We start from the raw sequence: 17,585 nt of genomic DNA, 5'->3' as shown, positions 1-17,585 counted from the left end.
CTATATTGGCCTTGTTCTAGCCCCATGGAAACTCATGTTTAGCATAAGTAAAAGAAAACTGATGGAGAATTATATTGCTGAAAGTAATAAAAAAAACCTGGATAGCAGAAAAACAAAGGAAAAATACGTTTGATAATTTCGCTGGATTAATTTTCCTATGAATAGGATCGAAAACCCTCTGATTCTTTTATATTATCGGTTCTTGCTTCACTATACCGATATTCCTCATAGCTGGACAGGCTGCTGCGTTGTGTTTTCCTGTTTGCTTATTTTTCCTATATCCATGAAAAGTGGGTGGGAATGGGACTGGTACGGGAATCAAATAACAGGGAGACGTCGGATGGCTGCGCAAATACTTGGAATTCCGGTTCCGTCGTTGGCTATTCCGTCAACTTTGACAAGCAGAAAGTTGTTTCTATGATAGGCTACAACACAGTCTCAATAGCTTGAATACTTAGTAATAAACTAGAAATGGCTTCTTCGCCACAGAAATCACCTTCTTCTCCCAAATCCCCGACTCCAAAATCACCACCTTCAAGAAAAAAAGATGACTCTTTCCTTGGAAAACTCGGGGGAACTTTGGCCAGAAGAAAAAAGGCAAAAGAAGGTTCGTTCATTAGGCTATATTTGGTTTATTATTAAGGCATCTACATAAAAAGGTTGACATCACGAAAGCTAAAAAGGATTAGAAATAAAATATGATTCCTGTTGAATAGTAGGCTACAGTAGGCTATATGCTATAAATAGCCACATTCCACAGTTTTCTATTTCAGAATTGAACATTTCGTTGAATAGATTAATTACAGTTTTTGCGTGAAAACAAGCTAAGAAACATTGCTATATGGTGTTTTCAAGACAACTTGGAACTCGGAAAAAACTAGGTCAAATCATGACGTCGGTGATCTTCATGTCGGAAAGTCGGAGCTCTAGAAAGATGCCCGAGTTCCCGACTTGGAATTCCGAGTTGGTTGACCGTTAAAAAACACATTAAAATCAAATCAAATTAAATTTTACTTGTCACATACACGTTTAGCAGATGTTATTGATGGTGTTGCGAAATGCTTGTGTTTCTAGCTCAAACAGTGCAGTATATCTAACAATTCAAAAACATTCTCAGTCGGAGCTCGTTTTTTTCCCGAGTTCCCAGTTGTCTTGAACGCAATGAAGAGTGAAGTCGGAGATTTCCGAGTTCCGAGTTCCCAGTTGTTTTGAACGCGGCAATAGTATAGGCCTACTTGTAATTGCTGAGGTGTGTCTATTTTCATGACGTCATTTTGTATACGTCAACGGGGATGGTGACTGAAAGACCCTCTTCAAGTTTGATGTCTGCATCTATCATCAAATAACTGTGATAATAATTTAGATTATTTTGTTTTTGGTGAGGTGGACAGCATCTATTTGGGTTTTATTACATTGTATCTGTCCAAGCCATAGCAGGAGAAGGCTGTGTGTCTCTGTGTTTACAGTACACATCCTGAACTACTGCCATGTAAGGATAAGAGGCTGCTGGTATTCCATCACAGATGTCTTCACCAAGGAAGGAGGGAAAAGTCCCATGCTCTCTCCAGCACAACCACTGCCTGAGTTCAGACCAGAGGCTGCCAAGGCCTTCATAGTTTCACATTTATTTAAATCATACCTTCAATTAAGTATTAATTAGACAAGCACTTGAGTTTTCGTTGAATCTTTTTGGTAAATGAGCAAGCATCAAGTATGATTAAATGTCTGAAGAACTATTATTGTTTATAACGTCTCTTGGAAGACACTTTGACCCATTTTCATTAATTACATTTGAAGCATATCTTTTGATACAGACATGCCCTATATATACTCCTGTGATTGAAATAATTTGTCTACCCTACCTCAGAGGGGCATGTGAAAGTGAGTCTGCAGCTGAGCCCCATTCACCAAAATACCGAACTGATACTGACAAACCTGGTCCTGTAGGGGTACGTTCCATGGAGGGCCTCTCCACTGCCATGACAGCAACATACAGTATTTCAATTATATGAGCGTTATTGTGAACCATGTTGTGTCTCTACCTGTGAACTGAGGAGCTGTCCTTTCAGATCAGAGAGACAGAGAGGTTTACATTATACAGATGATGCTTTTGTGTTGGTTCAACAATCTGTTGAAGAACCAAATAGATGCAGCTCTTTTAGTGTGACGAAGGAGGAAGGTATCTCTGTCTCTGTGGGTTAGGCCTGAACAGCAGAGGGAGGTATTGGTGTTGATTACTAACAGGATGTTGACATCTCCAGGGGGGTGCTTTCTCTGTTTGGGAGGAAACGGAAAAAAAACTATCGTAGTTTGTTCAGCAGGCCTTTATCACGTTATGTTATGCAGCTCTGCATCAGTGCTATAGTGATCTTACTGACATATCAACTGGTCCGGACAGGAACTGGCAGTACTGGCACCATGGCCAGGCAGAGCGGTCAGGTTGTCACATCACCTGTGTGAATTCCCCACATGTGCCAATTTGTACGACGCCAGGTGAGGTAAGTGAAATGATCAGGGAAGGAGGCGGATGCTCAGGATAGCAGCGTGAGACCGAGCCTAGATCTATGAACGCCTAGCAACTGGAGGGAGAGCATGGCCTTGTCCTGTGTGGGGCGATGTGTCTCAGAGAGAAAGCTTATTTTCTAAGAGGTAATGGCTATCAGCATGGTCTGAGCTATCAGAGCAACTGACCATGACTGCTTAGTTAATAGACATACACTCTGTCACTTCTCCTCCAATTTACGGTAATGGTGTGATTGGCTCATTCTGGGAGTCTCCCCATGTAGTATTATCACTGGCTACAATGAGGCGCTTCAATTTATTGATCAAAGCTAGACTGAGATCTCTCTCTCCTGGCTAACCCGAACGTGACAAAAGATAACCGGTTATAATTAGAGACATGCTTTGTGAGCCAACTCTTCCCAGTAAGACCAATGTGCCATAATACTGACAACCTGGCATGAAGAGCACAGCTTAACCTGAAGAAAAGAGCCCTAAATTGGGTGGAATGGGTGTAGAGCACAGCTTTAGGTGAGTAGAGGAAAGACTCACTCTCTCTGTTATTTGTCTACATGTGAGCTTTACTGCTGAGATGATGAGGGCCAATATTGTGTGTTGCTGATGCTATTTGACTTGCCCTCCGATTTTCTCCGCTGGACACATTTTTCCTGCCCATCAACTCAATGGAGGTCTCAGTACAGTTGTATAATAATTAGCCTGTCACACATTGAGTCAGGCCACTAAAGGTCTCTGCTTCTCTGCTTCTGCAGTGTCTGAGCTCCAGGAGGAGGGGATGAATGCCATCAACCTGCCCCTCAGCCCCATCCCCTTTGAGCTGGACCCGGAGGACACCATGCTGGGTAAGGCGTCCATCTCCACTCCTGCAGTGTATCGCACACAAACACACACACACACACGCTCTCACTTTCTCGCTCTCTCTTGTGCTCTCTCTCATTGTCTATATTCTAAACCTGTGTGTGTGTGTGTGTGGTTCTAGAGGAGAATGAGGTTCGCACCATGGTTGACCCAAACTCCAGGAATGACCCCAAACTGCAAGAACTGATGAAGGTGTGAGATATAAAATAACTGCTGTATGTCACAATCAAAGCATTGGAAAGCAATATTGGGTGCCTTATGAATGTACAGTGTGTATGTGCCTGTTAAATTCCATATCATGTTTTGTATGCAGGTACTCATAGACTGGATCAATGATGTGCTGGTGGGGGAGAGAATCATTGTCAAAGACCTGGCTGAGGACTTATACGATGGGCAGGTTCTGCAGAAACTCTTTGGTACAGTATTTAATTCCCTCCAAAACATCCCTGCTATGCTTGCAATGCAGCACATTATTCTCTGGCATTTGACTGATTCCAATTGGATTTGATGGTCCTCCCTGTGTTTTCGTTGTATGACAATAAAACATATTTATTTATTTTTGTATTACAGAGAAGCTGGAGGGTGAGAGGCTGAATGTGGCTGAGGTGACCCAGTCTGAGATAGCCCAGAAGCAGAAGCTGCAGACGGTTCTGGAGAAGATCAACGACACTCTGAAGGTCTCAATCAGAAACATCAAATGGACCGTTGACTGTAGGTGACATGTTTCACAGAGCACTGTTTCATTCGAATCCCTTGTATTCTATACATTTGTTAATGTTTTTTTGGAATGTGTTGATCAAAGTTATTATTATGACAATGGTGTGTGTAAAAGACAATGTAAAGGTGATGTAATAAGGTAATGCTTGTTTGGTCATTTTGTTGGGTGACAGAGAGGCACAGAGGCAAAGTTCACATTGGACTAATCTGCACCCTGCTGACCCTCTGACATTATGACCATAGAAGTAATCCCTGTCTCAAGAGGTGGGAGGTCACGGTACTCATGACGCATGTCAACGAAAAAACTCATTGTCTTATTTCCTTTTTCAATGTTTATTTTTTAAGGAAATGCTGAAGCCATGTTTTTTTCCCATTGGTTTATTATTCTTTGGTGTATTGTAACCTTCTAATTCTCTTAAATTACAGTTTAATTTTCTTTGTTCTTTTTATCCTTTGTAGATTATCTAAAATCACTTCAGGAAATCAATAGGATTGTTTTTGATTGTGATCAAAGGACAGCTAATCCCTTTGTTTTTCACTCATATCCTCCCATACAGGTTCTCTAAATAGTAAATGCAATATTTTAGTGGTAAATTATCATATTTTACATGTATTTTGGAATTCCATCTTTCAAGAAGCAGCCTGATGTATCAGTCACATGACACTCCAGACAACAAGAATGGAAAGGGTTGTTACAGTTTCTAACAAAGGCACATTACTTCTACCCCAAAGACACAAGTTTATTTTATACTTGACACTGAGTTTATCGTTTTGTTTTTGACCTTTGTTTAACCTTCAACTTGGCATTGTGAAAGCTGAGAGTCACCAATCTTGATAATTGTGAAAAAATAGAATTTCTTCTTATCTAAACCCTGCTCCAGTACACCAGCGTGTGCATCATCTGTTTAATGACAATGCCCAGTGGATGTACTATAACATTCCTCTCATTTCTTCCCTCTTTCTTTTCACCCCTAGCCGTCCATGCTAAAAGCATCGTGGCCATTCTCCATTTATTGGTGGCGCTGTCTCAGCACTGCCGTGCCCCCATCCGCCTACCTGATCATGTGTCCATTCAAGTTGTGGTTGTACAGGTATAGTCCCTTGCTGCTACATTTTGTACCACAAAAAGGGAACCCCCCCCCCCCCAAAAAAAATTAAAAATAAAAAAATAGAGTGAAAATTCCGATTTTCACAATTGTCTGTTGTTCCCCACAGAAACGGGAGGGGATCCTGCAGTCTCGCCAGGTTCAGGAAGAGATCACAGGGAACACGGAGTATGTCTTCACTGTCGTCCCTTTTAACTAACTATGTACAGATGTCTCAATGAAACTACCCAACTTGTGCTGTCTTCCACAAGGCCTTTATCAGACCCTCAGGGGGATGAAGAGAAAATGTCAGAAAATTGTTTATAGAGGCAGCCAAGAAAATGAAGGCCAATGTTTAAGGAAAGAAGGCCTTAGAAACTTGGCAGTGAAGATTATGTTAATTGTATCATTTGCTTTCCATATTCAAAGGTAATGGAGGTATAAGTATGAGGGATGAGAACCGAACACAATCATGTACTCTGCCTTGGAAAGGTCATTCAAAACAAGGTGATTATTGGGTGAATCACGTCTGTAAATATCTGTTTACAAATCAGTCAGCAAATGAGTCCGCTGGGCATTGAAGCAGTTGGAACAATTGAGGGACTGATGAGGGGAATGGAACGGCCTCTCCCGGTCTCGCGTTAAAGCGGAAAGACAATGCGGACACGCCAACTCCTTGGGGGGCCGATATGGACAGTTGGAGCCCCATGCTGATGGGCAGATTTAGTGAGGGGAGGGGGGGTTCAGGGGTCTGCCCCTGCCAGCCCCACCACTGCTTTATGGAGCTGCAGCTGATTAATAGTGGTCCAACGGGTGCAAATCAGCTCTGGAGATAAGAGGGAGGGGCCCTGGGCTGTTGTCCTACGAGAGGCAGCAGCTGCTAAAGCATGCCTCTGCCGAGGAAGATTGGACCGTGAAGACAAGCCACTGCCTCCCGGGCACATGTCCACCAGGCAGGCCCACCACACAGCGTTTGATCGGACCGCTCCTTGGATAGAACCACAACGCAGATCTCTTTGTTTGTCTTCCTGCCTGGCCCTCTTGATTAGACCATCTGCATTCAATTAATATTTTCCAGTTTAAACAAAGTCCTAGTTTATTTTTTCTTCTCATTTGAACTTGTCTGTTTCATCTAATGTTTTTCTCTAGCGCTGTGATTAGACAGTACGATACCAGTGCTGAAATACATTGTTCTCTTTTCTTGCAGGGCTCTATCAGGAAGACATGGTAAGCATTTTCACTTTGTTGTAATGAAAGAAGAAATGTGCCATATTACCATACATTTATTTTAGTTAATTTGCCATTACATTATTACTATTTTATTCCTTCTATATTACTAAAATGAACATTCTGATGTCTGTTATTGTAATGGTTTAACCTCTATTCGATTTCAGAGCGAGATGCGTTTGACACCTTGTTTGACCATGCACCAGACAAGCTGAATGTGGTGAAAAAGGCAAGTCTCCATCCTAATTAGAAAAATAGACGGTATTCATTGTTTGTGTAACATTTACATTTACTGAATACCTGCCCTTCTTGCAGACGCTGATCACCTTTGTGAACAAGCACTTGAACAAGTTGAACCTGGAGGTGTCTGAATTGGATACACAGGTGAGATTCCTTTGTTTCCATTTGAATATAACTGCTTATGATTTGAAGATGAACCTGGTCATTATTAGTATGTTTTACCTGTCATAAAGTTTGCTGATGGTGTGTACCTGGTGTTGCTGATGGGACTGCTTGAGGGTTACTTTGTTCCTCTCGTCAACTTCTTCCTAACGCCAGAGCATTTTGACCAAAAGGTAGGCTACATTGTAAATCAGACTAATTTTCATCCCTTACAAATAGTTTACAGTGAGCTGCTTACTGGACTGGCATGGCTCATGCTGGATTTCTTTTCCTATATAGGTGCACAATGTGACCTTCTCCTTTGAGCTGATGCAAGATGGCGGCCTGGAGAAACCCAAGCCACGGGCAGAGGGTGTGTGGCTTCATTCTGTACACATAAATTGTTTCTGAAAGAAAGATATGTGACAGCAGAATTTCAAAATTGTGTCTTTCGGGATTAAACAACAACAACAAAATGTTGGGAATGTTCTTCCCTTTGGGCAGTATTCATTCAACACTCTTTATATCAGAGCATGCCTTCTAATCATAACAACAGAGAGAGAGAGCAAATATCAATTTTAGTCATTTAGCAGACTCTTATCCAAAGCGACTTACAGGCACTGCTTTGCTCAAGTGCACATCAACAGATTTTTCACCTAGTTGGCTCGGGGATTCGAACCTGCAACCTTTCGGTTTACTGGTCCTACACACTTAACCGCTAGGCTACCTACTGCCCTTTTTGATGTGGGATTACTTTTATCCCCTGGCTATTACCATTTGGCCGTTGGGTTAATTGAACTGAGGCCTGTAACAGTTTTAATGGTACGGTCAAGCACCAGTGAGTGGCCCATGATGACTGCATTGGGCTGTAACATTGAGTGTTCCCCTTTAGCTTTGATTTAAAGGTGGTTGCATGCCAAATTATAGCAATAGGCCTACTTAAAGCACACTGCAATCATAGCTTCATGGAAGCATGGGGCTCAGGCAACATCTGTTTTTATAATGCATCTTTCCTCATAGCGTAGATGAAAGATTCCAGTTTTGCCTCACTGGATGTAATGGGCTAATGTAGATCTTATAGGTGTTGTGTCTTAAGTATACAGTAGCTAGCAACAGGAGCTGGTTCCAATTACAGGCGATGTTTGAAGAAGGTATCATACAGCGTGTAAATCGCAGCTCTGAATCTGGCTCATTTTAGATATTTTTATTGTAAATGTTTCCCAGACTAAAGTCTGACTTTGGTTTTTCTGATCTTTTGGCAGATATTGTGAACTGTGACCTGAAGTCTACTCTGAGGGTACTCTACAACCTCTTCACCAAATACAGAAATGTGGAATAAAGATAGGTACTTCACCGTTCATTCAGTTATATCAACGTATCTATCAAGCAAATGCCCTGTTTAGATGTATATTTCAGGGCAAACACAATGCATCTAATAGGGAGAGCACCCCTGTGTTAGCTTTGTCCTGCTGAAGGCACACTAAAACACAAGTACAGCACAGTATGTTGTAAAGTATTTTGATATGAAAATACATATATTTCAGTATTATTGAAGGTTAACTTAATGAATTATTGATTATGCCGTCCTATTGTTGAGTCATTGTCATGTTGAATGGTTCTTACCCATGTCATTCCGGGCCTACACCGTTTGAAGTCTACTTTGATTCACTTGCAACTACATGAAGGATCAGAATATTGATGTATTGAATGTATGACAGCTGGATTTGTGCTTATCAAAGTATTTAGTTCCATCTTTTGAAAGAAGATTTGAATTGGCTCAGAATGTTTTTGATTGTTGTGCTTAAAGCATTGGGACCACGTAAAGTACGCACAAAAAATATTTTGTACTTATCCAAAGCATGATGTATGGCTGTTTTTGACTATTTGTTTATAATCTATTCATAAAAACGGTTTGCAAAGTAATGTTTCAGTGCAGTGTTTACTAAAACTACAGAACAGCAAGACCCCAGTACAGTGACAGTTTAACAAAAAGTCAATTGTTGAGTATGAATTGAAACGATAAACCATACCCTATATTGAACAGAACTAGCTAGTAGTGCTGAGAATGTAGTGTGGGAGTTTGACCAAAATGGATTCCTTTGTGTACTTTAATTTGAAGGTCATAATAATTTCAGGTTTGATAATGGGCCTTGTGCTGTAGCAAACTTGTGGCATTCCTTCCCATGAAAACTTGTATGCTCTGTATTGTTAATATGCTATATCATCAAGTGAAATATAGAAGAGCACAGGAAAATACCGTCAGGATTTGGTGGCTTTACATAGATGGACTTTACCCAACTTGTATTACACCTGACAATGGACCGTTTCATAGTCAAATAATACTGTATTGGACTGTGGATGTTGGTGTAAGTGTCTGCTTTACAACGAGAACTTAGCTTACAGTATTGCCGAGAAGCAGAGGTGCACTACATGCAATTCATGAATTAATTTGCTAACCACGCACTGATGGAATGGCTTTGCTAAGTGCTTAGCTGCGAATAGGAAGGTCACATTTTTCCTTTGAGTAACAACATAATGCATGACAAGGTTACAATTGAAGTTTCAATGGAATTTCTTTGTGCCTGATTTGATCTATATAGCATGTTTCTTTTTATAAATTGCTTCTCTTTAGGAGTTGGAATTCACTTATTTCAATTTACAGACACTTAAGATTAGTTAAGCTGCTTTTAGTGTGTTTGTCAACTTACTTAATTGAGCACAGAAATGAGTGAGAGGAGAAATGAGTGAGTTATCTTGTTTGAGTCTTCGAATAAAGTATAAAATACTCATAGCTCAGTTCTTTGTTTTCTTGATATTTCTGTTTTTCCTCTTGGTAATTTCTCTTGTGAACTGAGTTGCTATCTTTCTATACATTATACTGTATAACCTCTGACCCTGTTTTCTTCATCCTGTTTTTTTTTGTGTTTAACAAATACCACTATTTCTATGAATTGAAGCCCAGAACTGAAGGCTTGGACCTTCAGGGGAGGATGTGACAACGTATTTGAGTACTCCATTGTTCTGACACATTTCTGGTCATGCTATTATCAGTCAAGCCCAGGGACTAAGAGCTCTGTGTTTTCATCAGAAAGCTGAAATGACCATCCATAATCAACCATTGTGCGCAAAGGTGTCTTGAACAGGGGCCTTTGCAGCCATTAAAGTAATTACCCTCCCATCGCTTCTTCTACATCCCTCCCTCCATTCATTATATCAAATAAGCCTCTACGCACGACTAACAGCCATGATACTCTCTTGCCTCCGTAGTGTAAGAGCTGCTCTTATGCTGAGAAAACACACACACACACACAAATGGTGAGGCAAGAAGTGAGTGATACTACTGATAAGTGGTTCATAGTTATTACAGGGTTGGCACTTTATGTTGGCATCTATTGATTGGCAACCAAGGATTCTGATCTGAAAGAATGAATTGGTCCTTCATTGAAGTTACTTGAAAGCACCTTTTTTCATTGTACCATATGGGTGTAAAGGCTTTACCTTGTACTCCTTTTGTATAGATGGTTTGTTACATTTCATGCTGAAGATGGCTTAAGACATTTTCCCTGTGTGCAATCAGTTTTTTCCTTTCCGTGATGGTTCACACATATTTCAACAATAGATTGAAAATATTGATTTATGTGTGGTAAGAGTTTTGGGGTTTTCTGTAATTAAAGCAGGTCAAGGGATTAGCAGATAGGCAGCAATAAATATCACTTTTAGAGACACATCATTCCTGTTTCTTGCTTTTAAAATTTTTTCTAAAGGGAGAGATTCTTAATTTGCTAAAGAGATGTGCAGCACTAAAGTGATTTTTTTTAGATGGCAGGACATGAAACGCTGCTTTAAAAACACGCTTTTGTGTGATACCGTAAAACCCTCTGCCTCATACAATCTGCACTCCCATCTGGTTTTAATCACATTTTAGAAATCGGTTATGCCATAATCTCTCTCGAATGGCCATGGTTTACTGGCAGATACCTTCTGCTGAATAGAGAGTGAAGTTTGTAGATGGAATGTCTTGCTCGGTTTAGATTAATCTATCTGTTTTACATGCAATGCTGTGAAAGAAAAACACTATTTCAATTAATAATGTGTTGACCAGGACGTAGGTGTCTTATTTAATGTTACCAGTTACCTCTTCAAGAAATTACCTTGTCAAGAAGTTAATATCCTTTGTGGGGGGTAATAGCTCCGTGTAGCTCAGGGTTGTGGATTCGATTCCCACGGGGGGCCAGTATGAAAATGTATGCACTCACTAACTGTAAGTTGCTCTGGATAAGAGCGTCTGCTAAATGACTAAAATGCAAATGTAATCAAATTCCAAGACAAACCTATGGCTACCTGTAGCTGTTCTTTGTTCTATTCACATTGTGTCAGGTTACTACAAAACAGAAAATGGATTAACTCATCCCACTCTCTCCCTTGCTATATCCATTTGTTTGTGTTGATCTTGCAGAGGGTGTAATTATGAAGAGATAAGATCTGTGAATAAAGATAGTGCCTGGTCTGTTCTTCTCTCAATGCAGGCTGTGCAGGGTAGAGTTGGTATGATACATGCTTACTGTATAATGGTCTCCCAGTACCTTTAGGAATTGTACACAAAGAAGAAAAGGTTCTCCACATGGTTGCACACTTATCTGTCTATGTGATGTGATTCAGAAATAGCACATAGTCCTCTATGATGAGACAACAATGAAAGGATCTGCATGGCCACGTTGGCTGCATCATGTGATGGGGTCCTTGTTGTTTTCTGTAGTGCAGGATTGGTACAATGACATGCCTCTGAGTACCAGGATGACCATCAAAGGCAGCAGGCATTGATCCATATCTTCAAACACTGCATTACGGAATTGAATTAAAGAGACATTTAGTGCACAAACATTTAGACATCAAAACCTCAGCTGTTGCCTGGAGACTAGCGAAACTGCCTAAGTGTCGAGAGAGAGAGAGAGAGAGAGAGAGAGAGAGAGAGAGAGAGAGAGAGAGAGAGAGAGAGAGAGAGAACTGACATACATACATACAGACAGAGAGTAAGAATTCACAAGGAGTGAAATTGCCCCTGCACTGTCTGTAATTCAGTCTGCTTGCTGAATTCACTTCTGGAGTATGCAGTACTTCAAGTTTTGCCCTTTGTCACAATTTGGCCTTTTGTCAAGGCACTTTTTGGGGGTAAATTGTCATTGAGTGTTCATTTATATTTTCACAGATAAATATATTTTCCAACTTTGAGTCTATATCATCAATTCAGAGCTTTTAGTATTCAGCATGAAAATCATGACATCCTCACACTTCATTGTTTTCAATTCATCATTGTTCAATACATCACAATGATTGGTCATGGAAAGTTAATTTGAAGTGGAGGCTGTGTACAGTGTTGAAAGTTTTAAGGTCATATGAAGTTAGACCTTAGAGAGAAAGCATTTGCTATGATGTGTAAGTCATTGACTGAGCTCCGGCTCTACTATGGCTGTTCATACTGTAGTAGCCGACATACGTAGCTCGCTCAATGTTCCTTAGTATGTTCACAAAGCACTGTTTCTAAGTGACCACAAGATGGCATCTGCTAACACATTTGGTTTGTTTGCACTTGAAGGTCTATAGTTCCCAAACAAACTCCAACGCATGGCCAATTTTGGCCAATGGCAACACCAAAATGGCAACACACTATGATATACTGTTTTATTATAGGAATTGAACCTTCAGGTGGTGAGGAATCGTTCTGTTATTTATTTTCATAAAAACATTTTACTTTATGCAAGATAAATTGATTTCAAATTAAGTGTAAGTGATCATATTGATACAATTAACCCAGAGCCACCTTATGTCAATAATATAATAATACTTTTAGCAAAAAAATTATTTTAAATTCACAATCTGTAGAAGCAATGAGAATAGAAAGGTTCAGAATTTTTGTAAAACATCACAGTACGGTTGAAATATATATGGCAAATAGAAATCCTATATGGATGGTGTTAAGAGATAGATGGGAGGTATTGAATAGAGTTGAAGGATGGGACTAATAACAAATAATAACAAAGATAGCTAATAATGTAAGCATACTGTGTCCATAATAAGTATATAGGTTGTATGTTGGGAGCTTTTGGGAAGGAGCACAGTTAGAAAGATATGCCATATAGAAGCAAACCGGATGGACACCATGAAAATGATCGGAGAGGTTGAGAGTAGAAGAAGTTCAGGAGCAAAAAAAAAAAATATATATATATATATAATAGAATTATTGTAAAATTAACTCTGTCCATAAGGTGTAGATAGTAAGTATAGACCGGAAGTAGAGGCCTGGGCATTGTTGTTCACTAATTTACTCCAAGTAGGGAAAGGATGGTGGGGTTGAAAAGTAATAAAGGGGAGTAGATATATAAAAAATAAAAAAAACATGGGGGATTGGAAGTGATGCAGACAATTACATTGATAGAAGATACAATCTATCTGCAATATTAAGCTGATACATTTCCCCCCCCCAAAAAAATAAAAAATAAAAAAAATATATATATATACCAATTTCTCTATATAGTTTGATTGAAATTACAGTGGGGAGAACAAGTATTTGATACACTGCCGATTTTGCAGGTTTTCCTACTTACAAAGCATGTAGACGTCTGTAATTTTTATCATAGGTACACTTCAACTGTGAGAGACGGAATCTAAAACAAAAATCCAGAAAATCACATTGTATGATTTGTAAGTAATTAATTTGCATTTTATTGCATCACATAAGTATTTGATCACCTACCAACCAGTAAGAATTCCGGCTCTCACAGACCTGTTAGTTTTTCTTTAAGAAGCCCTCCTGTTCTCCACTCATTACCTGTATTAACTGCACCTGTTTGAACTCGTTACCTGTATAAAAGACACCTGTCCACACACTCAATCAAACAGACTCCAACCTCTCCACAATGGCCCAGACCAGAGAGCTGTGAAAGGACATCAGAGATAAAATTGTAGACCTGCACAAGGCTGGGATGGGCTACAGGACAATAGGCAAGCAGCTTGGTGAGAAGGCAACAACTGTTGGCGCAATTATTAGAAAATGGAAGAAGTTCAAGATAACTGTCAATCACCCTCGGTCTGGGGCTCCATGCAAGATCTCACCTCGTGGGGCATCAATGATCATGAGGAAGGTGAGGGATCAGCCCAGAACTACACGGCAGGACCTGGTCAATGACCTGAAGAGAGCTGGGACCACAGTCTCAAAGAAAACCATTAGTAACACACTACGCCGTCATGGATTAAAATTCTGCAGCGCAAACAAGGTCCCCCTGCTCAAGCCAGCGCATGTCCAGGCCCGTCTGAAGTTTGCCAATGGCCATCTGGATGATCCAGAGGAGGAATGGGAGAAGGTCATGTGGTCTGATGAGACAAAAATATAGCTTTTTTGGTCTAAACTCCACTCGCCGTGTTTGGAGGAAGAAGAAGGATGAGTACAACCCCAAGAACACCATCCCAACCATGAAGCATGGAGGTGGAAACATCATTCTTTGGGGATGCTTTTCTGCAAAGGGGACAGGACGACTGCACCGTATTGAGGGGAGGATGGATGGGGCCATGTATCGCGAGATCTTGGCCAACAACCTCCTTCCCTCAGTAAGAGCATTGAAGATGGGTCGTGGCTGGGTCTTCCAGCATGACAACGACCCGAAACACACAGCCAGGGCAACTAACGAGTGGCTCCGTATGAAGCATCTCAAGGTCCTGGAGTGGCCTAGCCAGTCTCCAGACCTGAACCAAATAGAACATCTTTGGTGGGAGCTGAAAGTCCGTATTGCCCAGCGACAGCCCCGAAACCTGAAGGATCTGGAGAAGGTCTGTATGGAGGAGTGGGCCAAAATCCCTGCTGCAGTGTGTGCAAACCTGGCCAAGACCTACAGGAAACGTATGATCTCTGTAATTGCAAACAAAGGTTTCTGTACCAAATATTAAGTTCTGCTTTTCTGATGTATCAAATACTTATGTCATGCAATAAAATGCAAATTAATTACTTAAAAATCATACAATGTGATTTTCTGGATTTTTGTTTTAGATTCCGTCTCTCACAGTTGAAGTGTACCTATGATAAAAATTACAGACCTCTACATGCTTTGTAAGTAGGAAAACCTGCAAAATCGGCAGTGTATCAAATACTTGTTCTCTCCACTGTATGTGAGCTTTTTCTACTAGAGTGTGATTCTCAGCTCCTTGCTAACCCCTCCCTTATCTTCTAATAAAGCCAATCAGTGCGCCTCGCTGAGCCGTCAGAGCAGAGAGCCAGTGATGGTCTGCACCTGGCCTCCCAGGGCCGTCTGATTAGGAGAGGTCGGAGGGCAGGGCAGCGGTGAAGTGAACTAAACCAGGCCGGTTCACCTCTCCCCCCAACATCTCCCCATCCTCCCCAACCAGCAGCACCCCAGGCCTCCTTTGGAGCAGAGGCTCCAGAAGGCTCCAGTTCAAAGCCCTGCCACACCAGACCTGTAGGGCCTTTTCTGCCCAGGTGTCAGGCAGCAGGCAGCTATCCCTGGATGCTTCTGTAGTGACAAATGGTACAGTGGAGCGCAAATTCATATCTGGGGTAAGACCTATGTAATTAACAGTGAATGAGAAATGAAAAAAAGTGGCCTACTTTAGTTTATATTAGAACATTTTTAAAGATGTCAATGATAAAAACAATGATCCGTGAACGAATACATATTTATTACAAATTAGGGCTAAATAGAATCTAACAGGATATGTCCACTGCCCAAATACCAATAGATGTTTTTGGTACAATTGCAGTTATATTAGGCGTATCTGTTTGGTTCCATCAATTGACCATTCATTATGCGATTGCCCTCCCCAACACCCCACTAAAATCCTTGCTGTGAGGTTTCTGTCCTCCCTTATTCCACCCCCACTCCTATTGCTCTGTGGCCACACCCAGTCATAAAAGAGTTTGAAGGCTGTGTGAATAGGGGGGTGGGGACATAAACCTGCGATGTCTGTTTTGGGGTAAACAGTTCAGCGGTGTTGAGCACTATCTTCTCCCCTCACCACATGCAGTGATCCTTTGCAAAGATGCACACAGATTCAAAGATTAGTCTAGGTATAATTTGCCAGCGGAGAGGCACGAGAATTTCAGATATTACGTTTTCACACGCACCAATAAATAATTCAGGTCATACAGAAATGGGTTTCCATGCTGTCAGATAATGCTTTTCTGGCTTCATTATGACATGTAATATCTATTGAAAATGTATTCTATTAACTCAGTTTAACTTTATCACCTACACATAGGAAGGAATAAGGAATAGCAGCACATTCTACATTGAAATGAGTGTTGGTTCAATAGTGTACCTTCGCAAATGCATTCTCAACTGGGTACACACACACACACATTTTCATATGGCCACATTTCCTGGATGCAATCTGCCAGGCGACTCATGTGCCCGATAAGGCAATGAGAACAGGCTCTGATGTAAGGCTGTGAACCATTTTACAGTTTGCCATTATGCTGGGATATGTCGGTGGGCTTCCTGGATATGCAGGGCTAATATTTAACAAGGAGCTTGTGAAACACTGTCGACAGATGACCCCATGGCTGTGAATGAATCACTGCTGTGACTGTACTCAGGTGTTGGGGTGGTGTCACATGTGCTGTGCTAGCAGGGTTTGTTCCTCCAGGACTTGCTGCATTTGCATAGATAAGACTCCCTTTTGATGGTTAATAGTTTGGTATTGAGGGAACAGACACCACCCTGGAGAAGAGAGAAGCTGATAAGATAAGGGGTCCATGGACAGCAGACATGCAGCCGGTGGTTAAGAATCACAGCTTAAAGTAGAGCTCCGCGAAAATGATGCAATTGAGACTGCCTGATATAAGGAATATGGAAGTGAACCACAATTGAAATGAAACTGCAAATGAGGATGTTGTTGACTGGCAATCCATGTGTGTGTGATATTATTTACAGTTCAGGAACAAAACCCCACCTCTCTCGCTCTTCACCCCCTCTCTCTCTCGCTCGCTCTCTTCCTCTGTCTCTCTTTTCTAAACATGCACAGACAGGTGTTACAAGTGTTGATGGATGTCTTCAAAAAGTCAGCCATACATCTTCATAGATCCCTCTTTATAAGATTTGGTGTCAAAACACAGCCTCCTAATGGATGGCTTGCACGGACATGATCAGACATGTAGCCCAAACCAGGTTTGCTGTAAGCAGACTTGCTCTATGGTCTTTGACATGTCTTATGATTGTCTGCTCTCCCATATTACCAGTACTCCGGCTGGTTGTGTGGTGGCACTGGAATGGTTCTCTCCACAGGCTCACAAGGTCTAGCCAACAGTTTTATCCTGCTTGTGTCTCAGATGATACTGTATTGAAGATATAGTTCTGAAGATATAAGGCCTACTGATGTTACATTTACAACACATGCAGCTACGAAGTATGAGAGGCGTTCAACCTGATAAATGTTTTTAAACGTGCTCCATTTCATGTCCCAGCTGTGGAAATGTCAAATAAAAAATGGCAGTGTTGTATTCACGTCTGATATTTATCAAGCAACAACATTTCTACTGACTGATATGGTTGTGATAAAGGTCTCATACTTGTTGTACTTTTATTCAGCCTTGTGGTAGATGATTAAAATAGAATTAACTAACTCCACAAAAAAAATCCCTCTTCTTTCTCCCACCAATTTGAATTCGACGTGTCCTGTGAGGTCATTCTTCTTATTTTTTTTGTCCCTTGTTCCTCCTATCTAGGGCTGTTCGGTTCGGGATGACGCCACCTTTGCTCCGCCCCAATGCAAACTCGCTCTTCGCGTTCATTTCAT

General features: G+C 41.0%; 1 protein-coding gene across 1 annotated transcript; it reads left to right on the top strand.

The window, feature by feature from the left end:
* Positions 1-319: 319 nt before the first annotated feature.
* On the top strand, positions 320-9,576 carry LOC121559477 (alpha-parvin). Its single transcript, XM_041872720.2, has 13 exons — positions 320-607; positions 3,270-3,359; positions 3,497-3,567; positions 3,689-3,791; positions 3,946-4,086; positions 5,068-5,183; positions 5,308-5,366; positions 6,385-6,404; positions 6,572-6,633; positions 6,720-6,788; positions 6,878-6,979; positions 7,086-7,158; positions 8,048-9,576. Exons 1-13 carry the CDS (start codon positions 472-474, stop codon positions 8,122-8,124), a joined length of 1,119 nt encoding a protein of 372 aa, XP_041728654.1. The 5' UTR covers positions 320-471; the 3' UTR covers positions 8,125-9,576.
* The last annotated feature ends 8,009 nt before the right edge of the window (positions 9,577-17,585 follow it).

Source organism: Coregonus clupeaformis, unplaced genomic scaffold (assembly GCF_020615455.1).
Source record: "Coregonus clupeaformis isolate EN_2021a unplaced genomic scaffold, ASM2061545v1 scaf0196, whole genome shotgun sequence".
Taxonomy (NCBI): Eukaryota; Metazoa; Chordata; class Actinopteri; order Salmoniformes; family Salmonidae; genus Coregonus; species Coregonus clupeaformis.
Note: the sequence above shows the minus strand (reverse complement) of the source record. Positions and strands in the feature narration are given on the sequence as shown.

Excerpts from the sequence above, each read along its gene's own strand:
- LOC121559477 (XM_041872720.2), top strand. The coding sequence starts at position 472 with ATGGCTTCTTCGCCACAGAAATCACCTTCTTCTCCCAAATCCCCGACT. Across the intron at positions 4,087-5,067 it reads CATCAAATGGACCGTTGACT|CCGTCCATGCTAAAAGCATC; the intron begins GTAGGTGACATG and ends TTTCACCCCTAG. Across the intron at positions 5,184-5,307 it reads TTCAAGTTGTGGTTGTACAG|AAACGGGAGGGGATCCTGCA; the intron begins GTATAGTCCCTT and ends TGTTCCCCACAG.